Below are 18,584 nucleotides of genomic sequence, written 5' to 3'. Positions count from 1 at the left end.
ATGTTCCTCATAGTAGTTTTGAAACATTTTTGTGTCAAGTTACCAGGGCAGCAGGCAAAGGCAGATAATCTACCGGGTAACTTCTCAGCAAGACAGTTCTGTCTTGCAAGTAATAAGTGGACCTGAGGCGTCTGTGCAAGATGAGCTCTCCGTGGATGCAATGCATGTGTTCATAGATGAAAATGGTGAGTTTATCTAGTTGGGATAATTGCAATGCATGAGGAAATTTCTAAATACTTCAGATGTCCTGGAAGGATATTCCTCTTGTCTGTTACTGGTTGCATGTTTTTCTGTGTGTGTGGAAAAAAAAGGGCTTAGTAATTTAAAGTCAGATGAGCAACAGAGGTCTCCATATCCACCAATGACCATCACAGACTTGAGCCTTACACAGTGCCTGAAGTTTATCTTCCAAACATCATCCTCAAAAGATGCTGGCTAGGCCAGAAGACAACTTCTGTCCCTTCAGAAGAACCCCTGGCATTTTCTGCCTGACTAGAAGTCTTGCACTGACCCGACTAGGCAAAATATGACTCCTTTTTACAGTTTTGTTCTTCAGCTGGTTATTACTGGCCTCTTGATATAGTGGTGCTTGCTGTCATTTGGAGTTGTGATTGCTACTGCTTTAAAAAAAATTAATTAGTGACCTAAGTCTTGTCCCATGCATATACTTGGGATGCTACTGCTCTGAAGCTATTCTCAGAGTCTGCAGCTGTAGGATGGGTTTGAGCCCTGTGTAGTGCCCTGTGAGGTGCTGGCTCATACCTCTGAAAGACAGGTATGAAAGACAGCTGTCCCAAAAGCCCTATTTTCCTTTAAAGTTGCCTTCAAAACCAGCGTGGAGTGAATGCTCATGGTACTGGGTCTGTGACCCTGGAGGTACTTTGGTTTTCTGCCTGTTCCTCCTGGCTCTCCTGGCAGCCTGCAGCGCTGCTGTGCTGGGGACAGAAGGGCAGCAGCTGCCAGTGGGGCAGGTGACGCAGCCTCTGGGTCAGCCAGCATCCACCCTTGGCTTTGTGCTGCCTCTGCAAACAGGGAGGAGCTGTGGCTGTACTTCTAGCAGAACTTTTTGCGGGTTTGTACCTCCTGACCTCACCTTTGTGAATGGAAAGAGGAAAATCTGATTTCACATTTTAAGGTGAATTTAGATTAATTGATGTATTTTGTGCTTAATTTACATGCCTTTTAAATTTTTGCTGTGACTTCTGTGTTTTGATTTGTCTCAGGTTTTCAGTTATTCAAATGTTAATTTGCTTTCTAAAATCTGAAATGAGCACCAACTGAAAATATATATTTATAAATATGCCTGACCTAAAGTGCGTATTTTATAAATTTCTTGTGTACACAAATGGTCGCATCACTGAACTGACATTTTTTCTCTCTGTATTTTTTAAAGGGGAAATTAGATCCTGCTATTTAAAAGCTGGCTGTCAGAAGGAAGGAAATTTTAGACATCAGCTATCAAATTGTGATTGTATGTCAAATGCTCAGTAAGTAAGCCCTTATTTTTAGAAACGTTGGAAGTTTTCATTTGCTGGAAACTATGAAACTGTAGCTGTGAAAGATGCATGTGAAGGGGAGTAGTGGTGAATAAATGTGCTAACCTTTTCTAGAGAAGTCAAAGCATGAAAAATTTTTTGTTTCCTGCTAAAACAGTGACAGCTTTATAAGAACATAGGAAAGAAAAAGTGAAAATGAAAATCAGAACCATCCACTTGGCTTTAATTACTTTCTGTAATTAGCCACAGTCAAGTGTAGCTATTATAAATAAAATTGTAAACAAAGTAAGTGGCACTGTTCTATCAACTTTGTCTGGTTTGCTTCCCATACCTGTTGCATTCTTTGAAAATTTTTAGTGCTGTGTCAGTATCAGTCACTGACTGATGTTAGCAGCAGAGCCTTTCATTCTGCATTAACTCTAATGATAATTTGCTGCTCTGATGAGGTATCCAAACAATTTTCTTTTTTCAAAAAATTCTTCTTGGAGTGGTCCATAAAAATCCTGTCTATATTACTGTGGTTTCCACACTCTTCCATGTGATTTGTTGTTTGCATATCTGTAGAAAGAGTTTTAGCTATTCATAGGTATTTTAATGAAATAATTTTAGCTTTCATACTGTTTTACAGCATTTGGAGGAGTTGAGTGAGGGAGTGAGAATGGTCCTTTTTTAATAGCAAATATTGTTCTTCAAGGGTTTGGCTTTCAGTGGAGACTTTTGAAAAACTTGGGACCACGTTTAAAACAGCGTTAGCATTTTAGATAGAATGCTAGTATGAGTGATATGAGAATAATGCTTTTATTTGTCAGTATCAAAGAGTCAAAAAATAAGAAAAAAAAAAGAGTAGTAGAAATGTTCTGTCTGTCTTCAGCTACACAAACCTCCTCTGTCTTGGTAGAGTTCAGTTTTGACCTAAAAAAATCAAACATTTTGCTTTGGTTCTATTTATTTCTTGCAACTCTCTTTGTTTCACCTTGCACAGAACACTCTTCTGCACCCCCTTCCTATAACTATGAGCTTGTATCTGTCCTAAATTCCAAAATAGTTTTCTGTCCCCTGACTTTTAGCAGTTAATTTGTTTTTAATCAAAGGAAGGACTATCTTCCTTCTCTTGTAAGAAGTCATGCTGAATCTGCCTTTGCTAGATGCATATGTGACACCTCTGTTTTCCTAAAGTGCTATTTTTCAGTTGTGGTTTGCAGACCTTAAGTGATGAGGTTTATTTTTAAGGGGTCTGCTCAACCCTGTTAACAAAAGCAAGTTCAGATATTCTTTACAGGCATTTACATGCATGTAATTTCTTAAGATGAGCACCTTTGCTGGAAGTCTCAGTGATAGACCAGGGAGTGGAACAGATCAGCAAAGAGGATTGAGGTTCCCAGGACTGTTTCTTTGTGGGAGTCCATGGGAAGCCAGAACATGAGCTTTTCCAAGAAGAGAGCAGCATGAAGGAAAGTGCAAAGCAGAACTTAATATGAAAAATAAGGAAAGGGGACAAGGAAGCTTGAAGTATGCTTGAGCTGGTTTTTGCACGGGCTGTTTGAAATGTCTAGGCCAGAGAGATTAGTGAGAGGTGTTTGTTCAGTGGACAGTTTCTACCATCTGTGAGTAGATTGAAGGGTAGCACAGAAAGGAAGGGGTTTTTGTTTTTTCTTCAGGTGTTTACCGTCAAGTAGTTTTGTATTTAGACGATATGGAGCACCTACAGCATACAGAAAATGGAGGAGCAAACCTGCTTTAAGGACAGTACAGGAATGATGCATCTTTCCCTCTCCTCAGTCGCCACCTGCAGCCTTGCTCATCAGTTGTGTCAGGTTACTTTATTGCTATAGATAAACCAAATGATCAGTGATCAGTGAAGGAAAGGTTATTAGTGAAGGAAAAGGCAAATAGGATAAATACAGCACAGGATGTAATCAGTGGGTGCTTCACTTAATCTCTTCTGTGTGTCTGTCTGTAGAGAGTCCTTGACAAAAATTATTCCCTTGAGGGTGAGCCCTGTCTGGTGGAGATGTTCATCATAAGAGTAGTCCATAGCAACAGGAAATGCTGCTGTTATGGAAGGATATTAGAAAAGAGACACGGAAAGCACCTCTGAGATGAACATGACTTAACTACCAGCCAATGAAAAGTTAACTAAGGAGAAGACAATGATTTTGACAGTATGCCTTCATGAGCAATTGAAATGGTGCAGAAACAACCAATAGCTTTAGGCCTGCTGTCTGAATTCATTAATGAGCCATCCAAATTAGATTTCATAAGTCAAGAGATGCAGGAGAAAATTAATGCCTAGCCAAAAGAGGTGTCATCCTCCTTTCATAGGAGGGGGTAGATTTTTGGTCTCGTGGAGCCCAGATTTCAGAATTCAGAATAAGCATAGAGAACAATACAAAGATTTGCAGTAGATGTGTATGAGCTCTTAAAACACTTATCACCAGTTGTGCTTGCTTTATACTTTAAGATTAAGCTGCTCCTAAGGGGAAAATGTCAAACTGAGTTGAGCAAGTGGAATAACTGTGTGGATTTGAATGGGCTGTGCCCTGATGTGCTTCTTTATGAGGATAATTGACCCAGGACAGAGGATGACAAGAGGCCTCTTGCTTTGTGGGTGTTGTTGGGAGAGGCAGCAGACCTGTTGCTGGTGTCTAGGAGCTGTGATGCTTCTGGGTAATGCTGCAGTTGTGAAAGAAGAAGGAATTTTGACTGGGGAGGGTATGAACTGTGGCTAGCTTGTCACGAGTAAGGTAATTGCCTTATGAATTTTCCATAGGTAACTATCTTTTAACACTGTTATGCAGAAATGAAGAAGATGTTTAAGTATTACTCAAAAAAGTTCCTAAAGAAAGCCTTGAGGCAGACTAACTAATGTTTTATGATCATCAATTCAAGTTATAACTTTATATTTCTGTCTGTTGAGTCCTGTATTGTCTTCTCTGTTTGTAGGCTTAGGCATTTCACATCAGATTATTAGGAACTGAAATTAAAGTAGGATTCCTATGGCCCATAAACATTTTATCTTCTCGGTGTAACATTTGAAATTAATTTCTCACAAATAATTCAAAGTCTTAACAATGTCTCTGTCACAGAAGTGAGGATATGTTATGTTTTTGTTTTGCTTCTTTGTTTTTGTGTGCTTCCTGCCTTTCATTGGCTTAGGAAGGGCTGGATGGACAACAATGGATTGTAATGTGCCAGAGAAAGCAGATGTCCATATCTGAAGGAGTCTTTGATTTCTTCCTTCAGAGACTCCTTGACATTGCAGGCAATACTGTTAAAGGGAGTTAGATTTTGTCTTGTCAAATATCAGTGGTCAATCACCTCTTTTTGGCTCTGCAGTGATGTGAGATGATCTTTGGAGTATTCTCCAGTTTATCAATATATATTCCATCAGTTTCTACTTTTTGTCTTTGTTTTTGTTTTTTTAGTTTTATTGTTGGCTTTTTCAACTATAGTACCTGCAGTCCTTGTCCTGGGAAATTTTTAGAGCCTCTTAAATGTAGTATAAACACTGTCTTATTAATAATTTCCAAAATTATCCCTTGATTCTATTAAAGGTTACTGAGAATTAGAATTTTTTTCAGATTGTCTCTGTACTTGGTTCTTGCCAAATTGTCTCTCACTTGTCTAGCAGTCCAGCTTTTAAAATATTTGAAGACCTAGCCAACTTAAATCCTGAGGAGGTTTTTATGTTGTAATTATCACCAAAAGTAGATAATTCCTTTTCCATCATAATCCCCACTTTGGTGGGTGATTCTTGTCACTGAGTTTGGTAAATTATTTAAACATTGGCAGAACTGATCAAGTCCCCAGTTATTGTCAGTGTAATTACCCTGACCCCACTTTTGTCTGTTGGCTTGCCAGCAACACCTCTTGCCAGCAGTCCCAGTGGAATGGGTTCCCTGCTGAGCTAATTGCATCTAAATTTGATGCTCTCATTACTCTGCCAAGTTCACCTCTAGCCATAAATTGCTCTGTGACAGGCTTTGACAAAAGTATAAACTCTATTCCCAGCTCATGGATTATGTTAGAAATTAGTACAAAAAGACCATTTGAATCTGTTCTGAAGTGGGTCACTGAGACATGTGATTGGAGCCTGGCTTTCCTGGAGGTGGCTGAACAGAACACCTGCTTGCCCTGAATCTTGGTGACTTGGGGAGACAAACTCCATCACTCCTTTCCTCTTTATTCACTTAGATTTATATGCTGAGTGCCATATTGTAGGGACTGTCCCTCTGCTCAGTTGGGATCAGCTGTCCTGGTTTTGCCTCCTCTCAGCTGCTTCTGCACCCCTAGCCTCCTCACTGATGGGGTGCTCTGAGGAGCAGAAAAAGCCCTTGGGTCTCTGTGTAAAGGCTGCTCAGAAACAGCTAAAACATACCTGTGTTATCAATACCATTTCCAACACAAATCCAAAACATAACTCCATGCCAGCTACTATTAAGAAAATTAACTCTACCCCAATCAAAACCAGTACAAACAGAAAGGATTACCCAGATCTTAGCAAAAGTACCTTTATCTTAGGTGCAGATCTTGCAATGTGAAGCTTGAACTTTCATTTGAGATCAATTATATGTAAAATCCAACTTGCTCTATACCTTTAAAAAAAGAATTATTCCAGTTTGAGCCTTATCATGCTTTCTTGGTTGTGTATCTTTTAAAGTACTGGTAAAGTTTTTAATATCACTTTTTGTAGGATAAAATTATATTAATGTATGTTTAATTACTACATGTGGTTCAACCATACCAGTACAATCATACATTCATATTGCACTTTGCATGTTCTGTCTGAGCACTTGATACTCTGAACTCCTCACTTTTTTCAGATGAGGCTCTGACTCTGAAACCAGGCTTCTAAAAAGCTGTATTACAGCTAAAATGTTTTGCAGTACAGATAGAGACCTCCATTTAAAACAGTTGCTTAGATTTTTTTGTTGTTGTTGTTTGTTTTGAGAATAATTTTATTTTTGGTATCATCTGGGCCAAAGGTTTTAAAAAGTATTTGCAGCAAACTAGTGGCGAACAAGTACTAAAAAAATAATTTAAGGTACCTGTCAGTACAGCTATAGAGTGCTGATGTTTCTGGCCCTGGGCAAAAGAGAGAATGTCAGATCAATGAACTAACTTATTTGATTTACATTCTCATACCAGAATAAGCTGCTTGAGTGCGTTATACTATATGAAGGTCTATCTAAATGCCTCGTGGTACTATATGTCTCCTTCATGAATCCACTAATATTTAGTATGTTCACTGCTGGAAAATTCCCTGAACCTTTGAGGTTATTTCTCATAGGAGAGAGTAAATTTTTTTTGGTTTTTGGTGTTTCAAAATGTTGTTTTAGAATGTGACAAAAAAGTGTGTCACTAAAATATCTTTGTATTTCTCAGCAAGGTGACCCAAATAACACAATCCCCCACTGCTCTTGTAATGAGCTGCTGAATCTTAAAGATTTCTTAATGCTGCTTGTCAGTTTGTGCAGTTCTGCAGCTGAGCATGTTTTGAAATGGATGTGACAAATATTACAGAGTCCTCTTTGGGATTCAGTGATTTCAGATGAGCTGCTCCCCTGGGCATAGAGCTGCTTGAACACAGAAATGGGAATGTGCACTGAAAATGGTAATGTTTGTGTTGTAAGGAAGCCATGGATCTTTCTGAAAAGTACTCTTTACAAATTCAGTAGGAATTTCCTGATGGATTGCAAGGGGCAGGAGGAAGCCCTTGTGTTAAGCTTGGCCAGTTAAAATCCTTTCCTTTATTTGTGTAGGGGGTTTTAGCCCTTCTTTCACTGAACTCTGGGCAGGGACACAAGTGTTTCCAACAGAATGAGATTCAGAGGTGAGAGGGGACCATGCTGCCACATGATGGCAGCAAAATCCTGCGCAGGACTAGGAGCTTATGGCGTGCTTCATGTGTTGGGACTGGCTTCTCTTCCATCCCCTGCCCTTCCATAAGGAGAGATAAAAGGAATGTATTAAGTATTTTGGAGATAGCACAACTGTGGAAGTTATTAATGCACTAATTCCTATGAAGCTGCATCTTCTCAAAATGCATCCTCTAGTTTATTAGCTAACACATACTGTTTCTTTTTAAAGTTTTTAGTACATTTATCTTTGCTTTGAAATATAATAAGCTTGCAAATTATCAGTTTACATGCTTATTAGCAAAATAAAAGTATCTGAATACTTGTAAGTACGAGTGTACTGAATGGACCCCATTCTTTACATTTGAGTAGGAAGGCATTCATCACTTTCTGCCTTCATATTGACCACAGTGCCTTTGGGGACATATTTTACAAGGCCTTTCTGTCCGTCTGCAGTAGCTAACTTAATATGTGCCACTGCTTGTTTTGCAGTCTATTACAACAGTCATCTGGTATCTTTCCTATTTATCCTATTATGTCAGAATATCACTATATCCAGCTTTCCCATTCTGTAAACTCAGATATTCTGCCTTATTGTTATTAGGGGTGTTATTTTTGCTAGTTAAAACAAATGCCAAAAATTGTTCCCAAATCCTGTAGTAAAATGTGTATAAATACACATTTGTTCAACTAGAAAAATATGAATGAGATTTAAGAGAGATTTCATCTTTTTTACATCTGATAGCATCAGATAGCACTGAAGAAAGTTAAGGTGCACATTCTGACTTAATTTTACACTTTATGACACTGCTAACATCTTACCAAAAAAGTGAAGAGTGCTTTCTCTTTAAGTTTTCTTCATTTCTTGTATTGGATTTGTCACATAATTATCCACTGCTAAGGCAGCTATCACTGGCATATTTCAGTCTTCTTACATGCTCTGAGTTGCTTTTCAGTGTAAGTCTCATTATTTGGGAACTATAAGCTATCATTTTCTTAAAAGAATCAACTTTAGTAGCTTTAATGTCAGTCTTGAACTGTGCAGTACTCTGGCTAGATTAGTGCTGGCAGCTTTCTAGTGGAGACCTAATGAGCAACATCAGTTCAGGCAGCTACATTTGAGCCACAAACGTACTGTTTTGAAAGAGCACAACACTTACTAGTAAAAGATTTTTGATTTCTGGGTATCTTGAGTTCCTGCTGTGTTGTCTGCACTGGCTGGGTCTTGTACAAGCACGTTGCAGAGGTCTCAGTTCAGTGCTTTTGGATGCACCTCAGACCAGTACCCCAGAAGCGACTGCTTGTTGGATGTGCAGGAGGAGACATCTCTAACTCTGAGCTGCCTTCTGGCCCTTCACAGCCATAGTTGCTTACCATCACCTAAGGGCAGTATTTTAGGGAGCATTAGACATAGCTTTCAGCTATATTATTTATTATTTCTATGGATATTTATTACACACAGTAAACTCTGTTGTGACCCAGACAGCTATCTTAGACAATCCAGTGGGATCTTTCTGGTTTTAAGCATGTGAGGACCTGTCCTTTCTCCAGTATGCAGGTTAAAGTGAAATTTAATCAAGACCTGCAAAACAGCTTTATTAACAGGGAATTTTTTGTGGTGTGTCCGTATAATGAACTTACCTTGAGAGGGGTCCATGGCTAGCTAATCCTAACAAAGGGGACAGTTTAGGCTGGGTTATGTTTGAATGGCTCAGGCCAAGTTGTTGGGATATAAGGTAATAGGCTAAACAGAGAGGGAGAAGGAAGATTTTTCCAGCACTGTGTGGTTATACTGGAACATTCTGTATGTTATATGATAGCTCTACTACCTTATGTTTACTGAGTGTTCTTATAAAATGGGATTATGAGCCAGAAAAAAATTCCTGGTTTTATACCAGGAATCAGTAGAGGGTGCTATGTTGCTTTTGAATTTGGTCTGCGTAGGTTATATGTTTATCAAAGATATTTTTAGTTAATAATTCATTATTCAAAATTTAGTTCAATTATACCTTTGCTTACATTAGCAGTGCAGTTTACTGTGATAGATCTTGATAATATTAATTTGATTCTGCAAATGAACAGATTTTGCGTTTAGCAAGATTCTGTGTTATACTGCGATCAGCTCCATTATAATGATTTTATGATTAGAGAGTGTTTGCTCCTATTTATATATGGTAATAAATTTATAGAATCTAGTTTATAGGCTTACAAAAACACAAACACCATCATTGCATTTCTTACTGGTGTTTGCTGTCAGTGTGATAGCAATGCCATCAGATGAGATGTACAGTTTCTAAGTAGCTGTACAAGCAACTCATCTTTGGGGGTGAATGTCAGAAGCAGGTTGTTTGGAAAACAGGGATAAGGAAGACAAAAGCAGCAAACAGGAGCTGAAGGAAATGGAAGATGAGGAGAGAATAGGAAGATGAGGAGAGAATAAGAAGACAGAGAAATGAGGCTGATGACTGCCAGATGACATTCTGATTTTGGAATTGTTGCTTTGCTAGCTCTGCCTTTCCAATTTATCTGCTTTAATTGCTTTTGCAGGCTTATAGAGTTTCTGACTCTTCCCCACAGTTAGTGTCCTGGCTGCTTGTGGTCTCCTCTGCCACTTGCTGATAGGTGGAGCTTTTGTGTTAATGTAAACACAAAACAGACCATGGGCGCTCTTGGCTTTTTGGTTTACTTCAAGTCTGGTGGGAGATGATTTGATCTCCTAAGTTTATTCTTGGAAGAGGTCTTATTAGTATAAGATTTTTGATTTCTGAGAACTGATAGATTCCCCTTGTATTCTGTTCCATCCATCTGTCCTTCTGCCATTTCCATTTTTGGTGAATGTGGGATTAAAGATGTGGTTCGGTCTCAAAATACTTTTGGTTTTTGTAGACAGACAGATAAAGATGCAGAAATTCAGTGAAGATTGACTCTTTGTTTAGGAATGCATGAGCAACCACTGTTTTATTCCCCTGCTCTTTTGTTGAGTCACCTTTTGGGCAGGAATTCTCAGGCTAGTGTTCCTGCAAAGCCTGGGCTTAATTTGCCTTTTTCCTGCTGTGAACAGGGAGACTGAGGGTTGCACCCACACTGACAAGGGACAGGACAGCTCATCCTGAGGAAACAAACAAAAAATCCCTTGCCTTCCTTCTGACTGGACAAGGTTGCTCTGTAGTCCGTATCTGTGGGAATCTCACTCCTGGGAGACATTCCTCAAGGCTTCCTCTGCTTTCTTCCTGCTTAAATCTTCTGTTTGTGATCCAGGATCTTGGAGGAGTGCCCATCCCTTCTGTACTGTTTTGTTAATAACTGCTGACAAAGGAGATGGTTATTACAGAGGGCTGCCTTGTGGCTGGGACATCAAGTGGGTTGTGTTGGACCATGTTCTCATTTGCTAGTACTATCCAAAGGGAGCATGACAGTTTTCCTGACTCTGGAGTGGATCATGCTGCTGTCTGTAGTAGGAGGAATGTGGAGTGCAGAGGAAGCCATTAGGGTCAGGAGCATGGGGTGCTCTCATTTCTGCTCAGCAAAGAGTTCTGCTGGAGTGGCAGATGGTGAATATCAGTTCTGGAATTCAAGCCTGATAACAATCAAGGCTTTGAAAACATAAACTACCTGTCTCAGAAACCAAAGGTCGGATGGCTCCTCTGATGACATCCCAAGCCTGATTGTGTTCCTCTTGGTCCAGGCAGAACTAGTAAATCCTGGAGGGGAGGAGAGAGTGTGTGCATTTCAAACTGTTGGTGTGGGACTTCAGCCCTTCTTTTAAGTAATCCAGACACTGAACTATGTTCCAGAGCAATGCTAACCACTGCAGGTGAGTTAGCAGCCAGTTATTTGCAGGACAGCCATAATTTTAAAGCTTTAACAATAACAAGAGTCACACAGCAGCCTTTGGGAATTGGTCACCAATAGCAAGGAGAGTTAACTAAAATTAATCAGGTGACTTTGGGGCAAATGTTGGGTATGCAAGAGGAGGGTTTTAATCTTTGCACTGCCATCAGCTTCCTGTCTGTCTGCAGGCAGATTGCTCTAGTTTCTTCCTGCTTGTCTTTATGCGAAATAAGAACAACAAATATTGACTACCTTGCATGAACACTTAGGTGCTTTCACCTCATGTAGATATAAGTATTAAGAGCCCAAGGCAGGTATTCAGAGGCAGTGGGGCAATGAGCTTGGAGCAGAGCACCTGATGTATAAATCCCATTTGGAAAAGAATTAGAAAGAAGTATTCAAAACAGATCTCTTCCCCAAGTAACAATTGTTTCATTTCAATAAAGTTGTCTCTAAAACCCAGTCGGTCATGCCATTGTAACACCATTTCTGCAATCCAACAAGCACTGCTGCTTTAAATGCAGATTTTTGCAAGTGTTCAAGTGCTGTACCTACAACAAAAAACAGTAAATGTGAGGAAAAACAATAAATATTATTTTTATCAGGGCCCTCCCAGGATGAGTTTACACTCAGTACGGGGGATATCTGAACTAGCCTTATGTGAATTAGCTCACGTATTATTATCTTGCTAGGGCAGAAGGAAGTTCTTGTAGCCTGAATTCTCAGCAGGGTAAATCAGTACTCACCAAATTCAGTGCAGGTGAAATCAGACTAGCTTGGTACCTAAGTGAGCTCATTGGAAGCTATTCTGGGATCTCTGCAGTATCTATTTTGCAGTTTTGTTCTGTAGATGTGCATCTCTAAACTTAAATTGTCAATGGACAGGAAAAGACACTTCTGAAGTGTGATTCCTTGAGGGTGTTCATCTCAGAATGAGAAAAGCTGTGATACAGAAGTATCTGTTTCTCTGTGGTAGATGTAGTAAATCAAGTATATCTGAATTTGGGTGTTTTGTGGATCTGCGCTAGATTTCAGATATGAGGGTGGAAGGTTCCCAAGTCTTATGAGCCAACCAGTAGTGTAATTACAGGCTTTCTTCTGTAATGTTTCAGAATTGTTAGGAAAATATTAGTGCTTAAAACAATCTCTGTCTTTCCTGTCCTCTGTGCACAGTGAAATACAGTTCAGCTCCTCCAGTACTACCACTTCAGAGAGCCAAGAACCATCTTCTGGGGATCAAGCAGCCAGCGCACTTCAGCAGCAGCTCCTACTGATGGTGGCCAGAAGGACCCTTTCAGAAAACCCACGGGTACAACATGAGTTTCTAGCATCTTGGTGAACTGCTCGATAAACAAATGCTGCAGGCTTGTCCCTGAGACAATTTTGTTGATTTTGCTATACTGCTTTTCCTGGTATTGCTCGTGTGGGAGAAGATAAGTTTTATGTTGATGGATGCAACTCAGCTGTGACACTGAGTAGTGTCCTAGGGAAGTACTTAAAGACACCATCACCAAAAAAAGCTCATCTTCTATCTTCAATCATATTTCATTTGGAGGAGGACACAGCTGTTAGGATTTTAGACACACCACCAGATCTTAATAGTATGAAGTGTTTATTCCAGATTCATTGCTGTCATAAAACCTCATGTCTGGTTTCACTTTTCTGAATTGGGCAACCAGACCTCTGAATGTTTGCTGTGGAATGTTGAAGCCACCTCCTCAATGCAGTTAGTAAAAGAAAAAGGCTCTCAGACTTCAATTTGCATGGTCTTATGTGGACATGAACTTTACAGTGTTTGGGGTATGTGACTTAGGGCTATGATCTTTTTTACAATTCCTTTTATAATAACTTTGACTTTCCCTCTACCATGGCAAATTCTAGTTTGGTATTTATGAATAACAGTAAAATGACAGTTAATTGCCTTCATCTTAGATTTCACACAGGAACGTTAAGCTAGAAGCAGCTTCTATAAAGGAACTATTTTAAACTAAAAATCAGTAAATTGTCCCAGATAGTGTCTCTCATATTTGGATAGTGTCTTCCATCTAAAGGGTCAGATGTTTTCCAGATATTTATAGTCTTGTAAACTGCCTGTGAATTAGAGAACAACAGTAATTTATTCTTTCTCTTTTAGGAAGACTGTTCCTCAAGATCACATAGCAAATTTGTAGCCAGGCCAGGCAGTAATTTCAGAATGTCCTGGTTTCGGAATTTCTTTTTTTTTCTTAAACATGAAATACTTGAGCCTACATAAATCAGGAAAAGCATTGTCATTGATTTCAATGAAGCTAGGGCTTCAGGCTGTCACTGACACCATATAAATTTATAAAGTGAATTTTTATAAGCCCCTTTTGGGTAGGATAAACAGTTAGACTTGAGTGACTTGCTCAGGGCTAGTCAGAGAGTTTCCCAAATCCAGCTCAAAATTCTGATTCCCGCCCAAGCACTATACTCACAAGACTCACACAGAGGATTTCATCCAAAGGTTACAGCTCCTCAGCAGCCAGAATGTTCACTTATGCACTCAGCTAAAGGCGTGTTAGGCTCTTCTGGGGAGTCAGTGATCAGATCCTCGGGTGTTTTTAGTGAACTCTCTGCTACTGTTTTGATTTTTTTATCTAGTTATGGCAAGCAATCTGCATTAGATGTGTGAAGTTAATGACTGCAGCGGACTGAGTTTCACTTTACTTTCTGTTGGGTAATAGGACCCAAGAGAAACAAAACTGTGCCAGTATTAGCAACTGTAATATCTTAATACATGGTTTTTTTCTTTAAAAATGCCCCAACTCCATGTTTAAGTTGCTTTTTAAAGTAGTAATAAAAATATTAAAATTTGGACTGCATAAACTACTTTCAGATTTTAAAGTCAGCACAGTGAAAAGATTGCAGTTGATCTCATGGCTTTTAAATCGCTCAAAATCATTAATAAAGGAAAGAATGCCAAATATCCCAGCATCCCCTTGCACGTCTCAATGCTCAGAAATATGAGGGATTTTCCTGCACTACTAGCAGTTGAGCTCCCTGGCCCTGCATGGCTGTACACTTTTAGTCAATTGGAGGCACAAGATAAAATGCCTAAACTTGAATTTCTTTCTCCAGAGCTTATGCTAGCCTGCTTCACCTCATATTTCCCAGCAGACTGAGGATATCAACAAGTTGTTTTCCAGCTGATGAGCAGTAATACATTGTCATGTGTAACCTCTGTGTAAAATTCTTTTTCCTGGAAAGCAAAGATTAGAATTTATTCCAATATTCTGAGATAAAAAACCAAAACAATTCCTTTGTGGAGGTGGACAGGTTGTTTAAAAAACTGTGCTTTGCTAACAGTTATAATTTGATGATCAATTACTTCATGCAGAAATCTCCTTCCCTGACTAGGAAAATTAATCTAAAATAAATAAGTCTAATGTAGACATTGCCTAGAGTTCCATAATAGGTATATTTGTTGATTAATTATCTTTAAGGAGGGGTGGGGAAAAGGCAGCCTAGGAGAGGGTTGAAAACCACTGGACTTTACAGTGATTTGAAATCTCAAATTCTTCTTCTTGAAAGAAAAATAAGTGATTTCCCCCCATCCATCACATCAGTAATGGTATACCTTGGAAATAAAGCACTGCTTTGCAGAGATTTTTTTCATCTGTTGTCTAGCTTTGCAGGCTTGGCTGATGGTCTGCAGATAGTTGGAGGAGAATTGTAGAGAAGAGTTGAAAAAAGCCTTAGAATCTGGCAAAAGCAATACTTAAAAAGGTGGATTTATGAATATGATGTTAAGATTAGAGACTCTTAAATTAGTGCTGTTTATACTACTTGTGCTTGTTTGCAATTTTTTTTCCTCCTCTTGCTGCTCTTGAGGAGGCACACCTGATGTGGTATTAAAAGCATCTTAGGAAAGATAAACAAAGCTGTGTTCTGGAAGAAAACTTGATAAGTCACACTTCTAGGCCTTAAGGCCTATTTATTTATTTATTTTTTATTTAAAAAGAAGGATTTGTCCTGTCATGTTTTTGTGTTGTGCTCTAATTAACTTGATACATGGGAAAATCTTCAAAGAGAAACTTTAGACAGGTATTGGATCTGGACTAAAAAATTACTTTTTAAATGAATGTTTAGTATTACTTTTTAAAGTGCATTGTCACTATTGAGCTCCATGATTAATATAGCTTCTGCTCATCTGTAACAATTAAGCTGGTGTGATATTTTTGTTTCTAATTTAAAATTAAGAAAATAAATATGCTAATATGCTCCCACTAGCCCTTTTAGTAAAAAAAAAAAACAAAAAAACCAAAACAATATCTGACACTTCATGTAAATTTGGCCTTTTCGACACCTGTTTTGCTGTCAGCTGTGTAAGAGTGTGAGAGAGTTTTGTGCATTTCTGGTTTGTTTTTGTAGCAGCCCAGCCAGGACCCTGAGGATTCTTCATGTTCTTCAGCACAACGGAAGCTGAACAGGCAGTTTTACAGATTTGTTATATTCCCTGGCAAGTGGATTAAAGTCTGGTATGATCGTCTTACCTTGTTGGCATTGTTGGACAGGTAAGCTTTTCTTTTTTAAAGCTGCTCTATGTAGTGTTTTGGTGGGTGGCTTCACATGTCCATAAAGCTATGCTGACCACTAGAGAAAGGGAATTCAGGTTGAATAGATAGATGTGGGTTTGCTTTAAGCTGAAGTTCAGGGTTGGTTTCAGTTGTTCTTGCTACTCTTTGTCTTCAGGTAGAGACTTTGATTCATGTGAGTACCAGGCTTGTAGACTAGTCTGTAATTTGACTCATAGATGTTATAGATCCAATGATTTCTGATGAGAAAATCAGAAGAAGAAGGGTCCCAGGGTATTGTAAACCAAGTACACCAACCTTTAAAAAAAGAAAATGATTTACAGAATTGTATTCAGGTGAAGATTTTTGAGCTGCTGCCTCTGTTCCAGTTCAAGTTTGTCTCTGCTTCTTGGTTGGGGGTGTTGTGCCGTATTGGTTAACATGGGCTCCACAGCAGAAGTTTCAGATGGCAGTTTTACCTGATGCAGAAATCAAGCTACATGCCAGGGAGCTTTAAGTCCAGACCAGATATTTACTTATCTGTCTTATCTCTGTGTTTCAATTGCATGGAAATCTTTTCTGCTAATAAGCTCTTTTGTTACATCCTGAATATTAACGCTGCTTTTTATCTCAGCTTCCACGTTCTAACAGAACAGATAAAACAAATAAAACATCAGATGACAAATTTGGTCTTTCATCCAGTTCTTTGCTGTCAGATGTATATTTTTGATTAATGGAATGCCTTATTTCCTCATTTAAAAGTGTTTGGATGTTTGATTTTATTTGTAGCTGTTCATGTGGGGTTTTTTTTTTATGTTTTTTTGGTGTTTATGCTTTTATAAGTATACACTTTTCTGCATTCAAATCATCTCCATTGTGGAATTCTAATTGGGAATTAGAGGTGGGAAGGGATGTTAGACTGCAGTGCATATGGCTTTTTTTCCTGTACATTTTAGCTATCTTTTTGGATAAGGTTTATGGCATGGGGATGAAATACTGTTGAACATGGAAATGTAGCCATGGGGTCCAATGAATTCTGATAACTGCAGCACTGACGGTTCATACCAGCTACAAATGGATCTTCCTTGCTCTAATGAATCTATAAATATTTGTACTTCTCCAACACTTTTATTCACATAGGACAGAAGATATAAAGGAAAATGTGTTTGCTGTCCTTCTAGTAGTTCTTGTTTCACTTCTTGGATTCCTGACTCTGAACCAAGGCTTCTGTAAAGACATTTGGGTTCTGTTGTTCTGTCTCGTAATGGCCAGCTGCCAGTATTCTCTCCTCAAGGTAGGACTCAAGTTTGTGGCCAATTGCTGAATTCTCTTCTAACTTCTACAAAGGAAAACTCCTGTAAGCAAACCTCTTTTTTTCTGTTTTGTTTTTAGAGTGTTCAGCCTGATCCTGCTTCACCAATACATGTAAGTCTCAGTCAGTAAAACAAGTCTATCTCCTCTATTATCACTTGTGTGCTGTGAAACAGCTGGTTGTTCAAGGAGAGACAGGCTTTAGTCATTTGCTCTTCTATCTGATTTATGAAAAAGACGTGATTTCAAGACTTTGTATTAGATTTAATATTTTAAAGCTATTTGAATTTATCACTGCTATTAGAAAAGTGCTTTTTCTTTAAGTTAATATGTGCAGTAAAAAATTCATCTGGACTATCTTGCTGATGTTTGATCCTGTGACATCATACAAACCTTTCCTTTGCTCTCCTTTAGAAATAGAAAAGAGCAGAAGTTCCAGACTAGCAGCTCAATCATTGTTCAGTTGGGATTTTTTCTTTTTTTTTTTTTTCTTTGAGATTGGGATTGATGTTTTATTTTTTAAAATCTGCTACTGAAGATTTATGTATTAAAAGTATTATTAGCTCATCAAACAGCACAGGTGTTTTCCCCTTGTTACAATATGGTCACAGTTTCTGTGCTTGTATCCTGAAGAAATGGCCAAATCTTTGAGTGAATGCAGGATGTAAGGATCCTTGCTGATTGCTATTTTTTTTTCAGTTGTATATATCTAAGAAATTGAACTCTGATGGTGCCAGCCACCTTTCAGAGAACCAGTTCTTTACACAAGTTTGTCCTTGTTATAGGACTCTTCTAGGGGCATCACCATACAACTTCAACCTTACCACTCCACCTATCATGGTGTCTCAGCATTTGTGACTTGTGAGTCTTGGAAGACATTTCAGTGGCCATAATGCCTTTTCCTTTCTTTTACACTGGGTGCTAGTTGCTTACGTTTCTTATTTAGCTCTTTGAATATTTTTGAGGATACCCGCTCTTCCTTCAGGTTTCAAAAATGACACGTTGATAACTTTAGGTCTGCTGGATCAGTTCTCTTTGGCAGGGAACAATTATTTTTGTCAGTTTAGAGGCTAGAAATACAGGCTGAACTTGAAATTGATGTTATTTATGTATGTATGCTACACACTTCACTAGATAGATTTCAGAAGATTCTCAGTTTCTTTTCCTTGCCAATTATTAAGGGGCAAAGTTATGGTGGTTTTGGTTGTAATGCATTCATAAGAGATACCTGTCTGCATAAAAGGTACAGAAAGGTTATAAACAGCAGCTTACCCATTGTAGGGTACTATTTTCAATACATTAAAGTAATAGTCCAACCTTAGTGAAAAGCTGGGGGTTCTTGTAAGTAAAATAATATAATTTGTAAGCTCAACTGGCATCTGTCTAGATATAATAATGTGAACTCTAATCAAATAGTTTGCACTTAATCAGACATTAGTAATGTGTACATTTCTTTAAAGTGGGTGGCAAACAGTTTAATCAAAACTTCATTATGAACCTATCTGGCCCATATTTTTTTTATAGTATTAAACACAAGTTAGTGTTTAAACAGA

At 38.5% G+C, this 18,584-nt stretch overlaps 1 protein-coding gene across 1 annotated transcript in view; it reads left to right on the top strand.

Annotated features, from left to right (window-relative positions):
* Positions 1-18,584, top strand: part of PCNX2 (pecanex 2) — a 149,366-nt gene that overhangs the window by 20,329 nt on the left and 110,453 nt on the right. Inside the window, exons 7-12 of the mRNA XM_005518660.3 lie at positions 40-185; positions 1,394-1,487; positions 12,359-12,494; positions 15,578-15,720; positions 16,861-17,014; positions 17,113-17,145. Of these exons, the coding sequence (XP_005518717.2) occupies positions 40-185; positions 1,394-1,487; positions 12,359-12,494; positions 15,578-15,720; positions 16,861-17,014; positions 17,113-17,145 (706 nt within the window). The remainder of the gene's footprint in view (positions 1-39; positions 186-1,393; positions 1,488-12,358; positions 12,495-15,577; positions 15,721-16,860; positions 17,015-17,112; positions 17,146-18,584) is intronic.

Source organism: Pseudopodoces humilis, chromosome 3, assembly GCF_049639895.1.
Source record: "Pseudopodoces humilis isolate 2021_Gansu_Grassland_sample_001 chromosome 3, ASM4963989v1, whole genome shotgun sequence".
Lineage (NCBI taxonomy): Eukaryota > Metazoa > Chordata > Aves > Passeriformes > Paridae > Pseudopodoces > Pseudopodoces humilis.
This window is presented reverse-complemented; position numbering and strand designations above follow the sequence as displayed.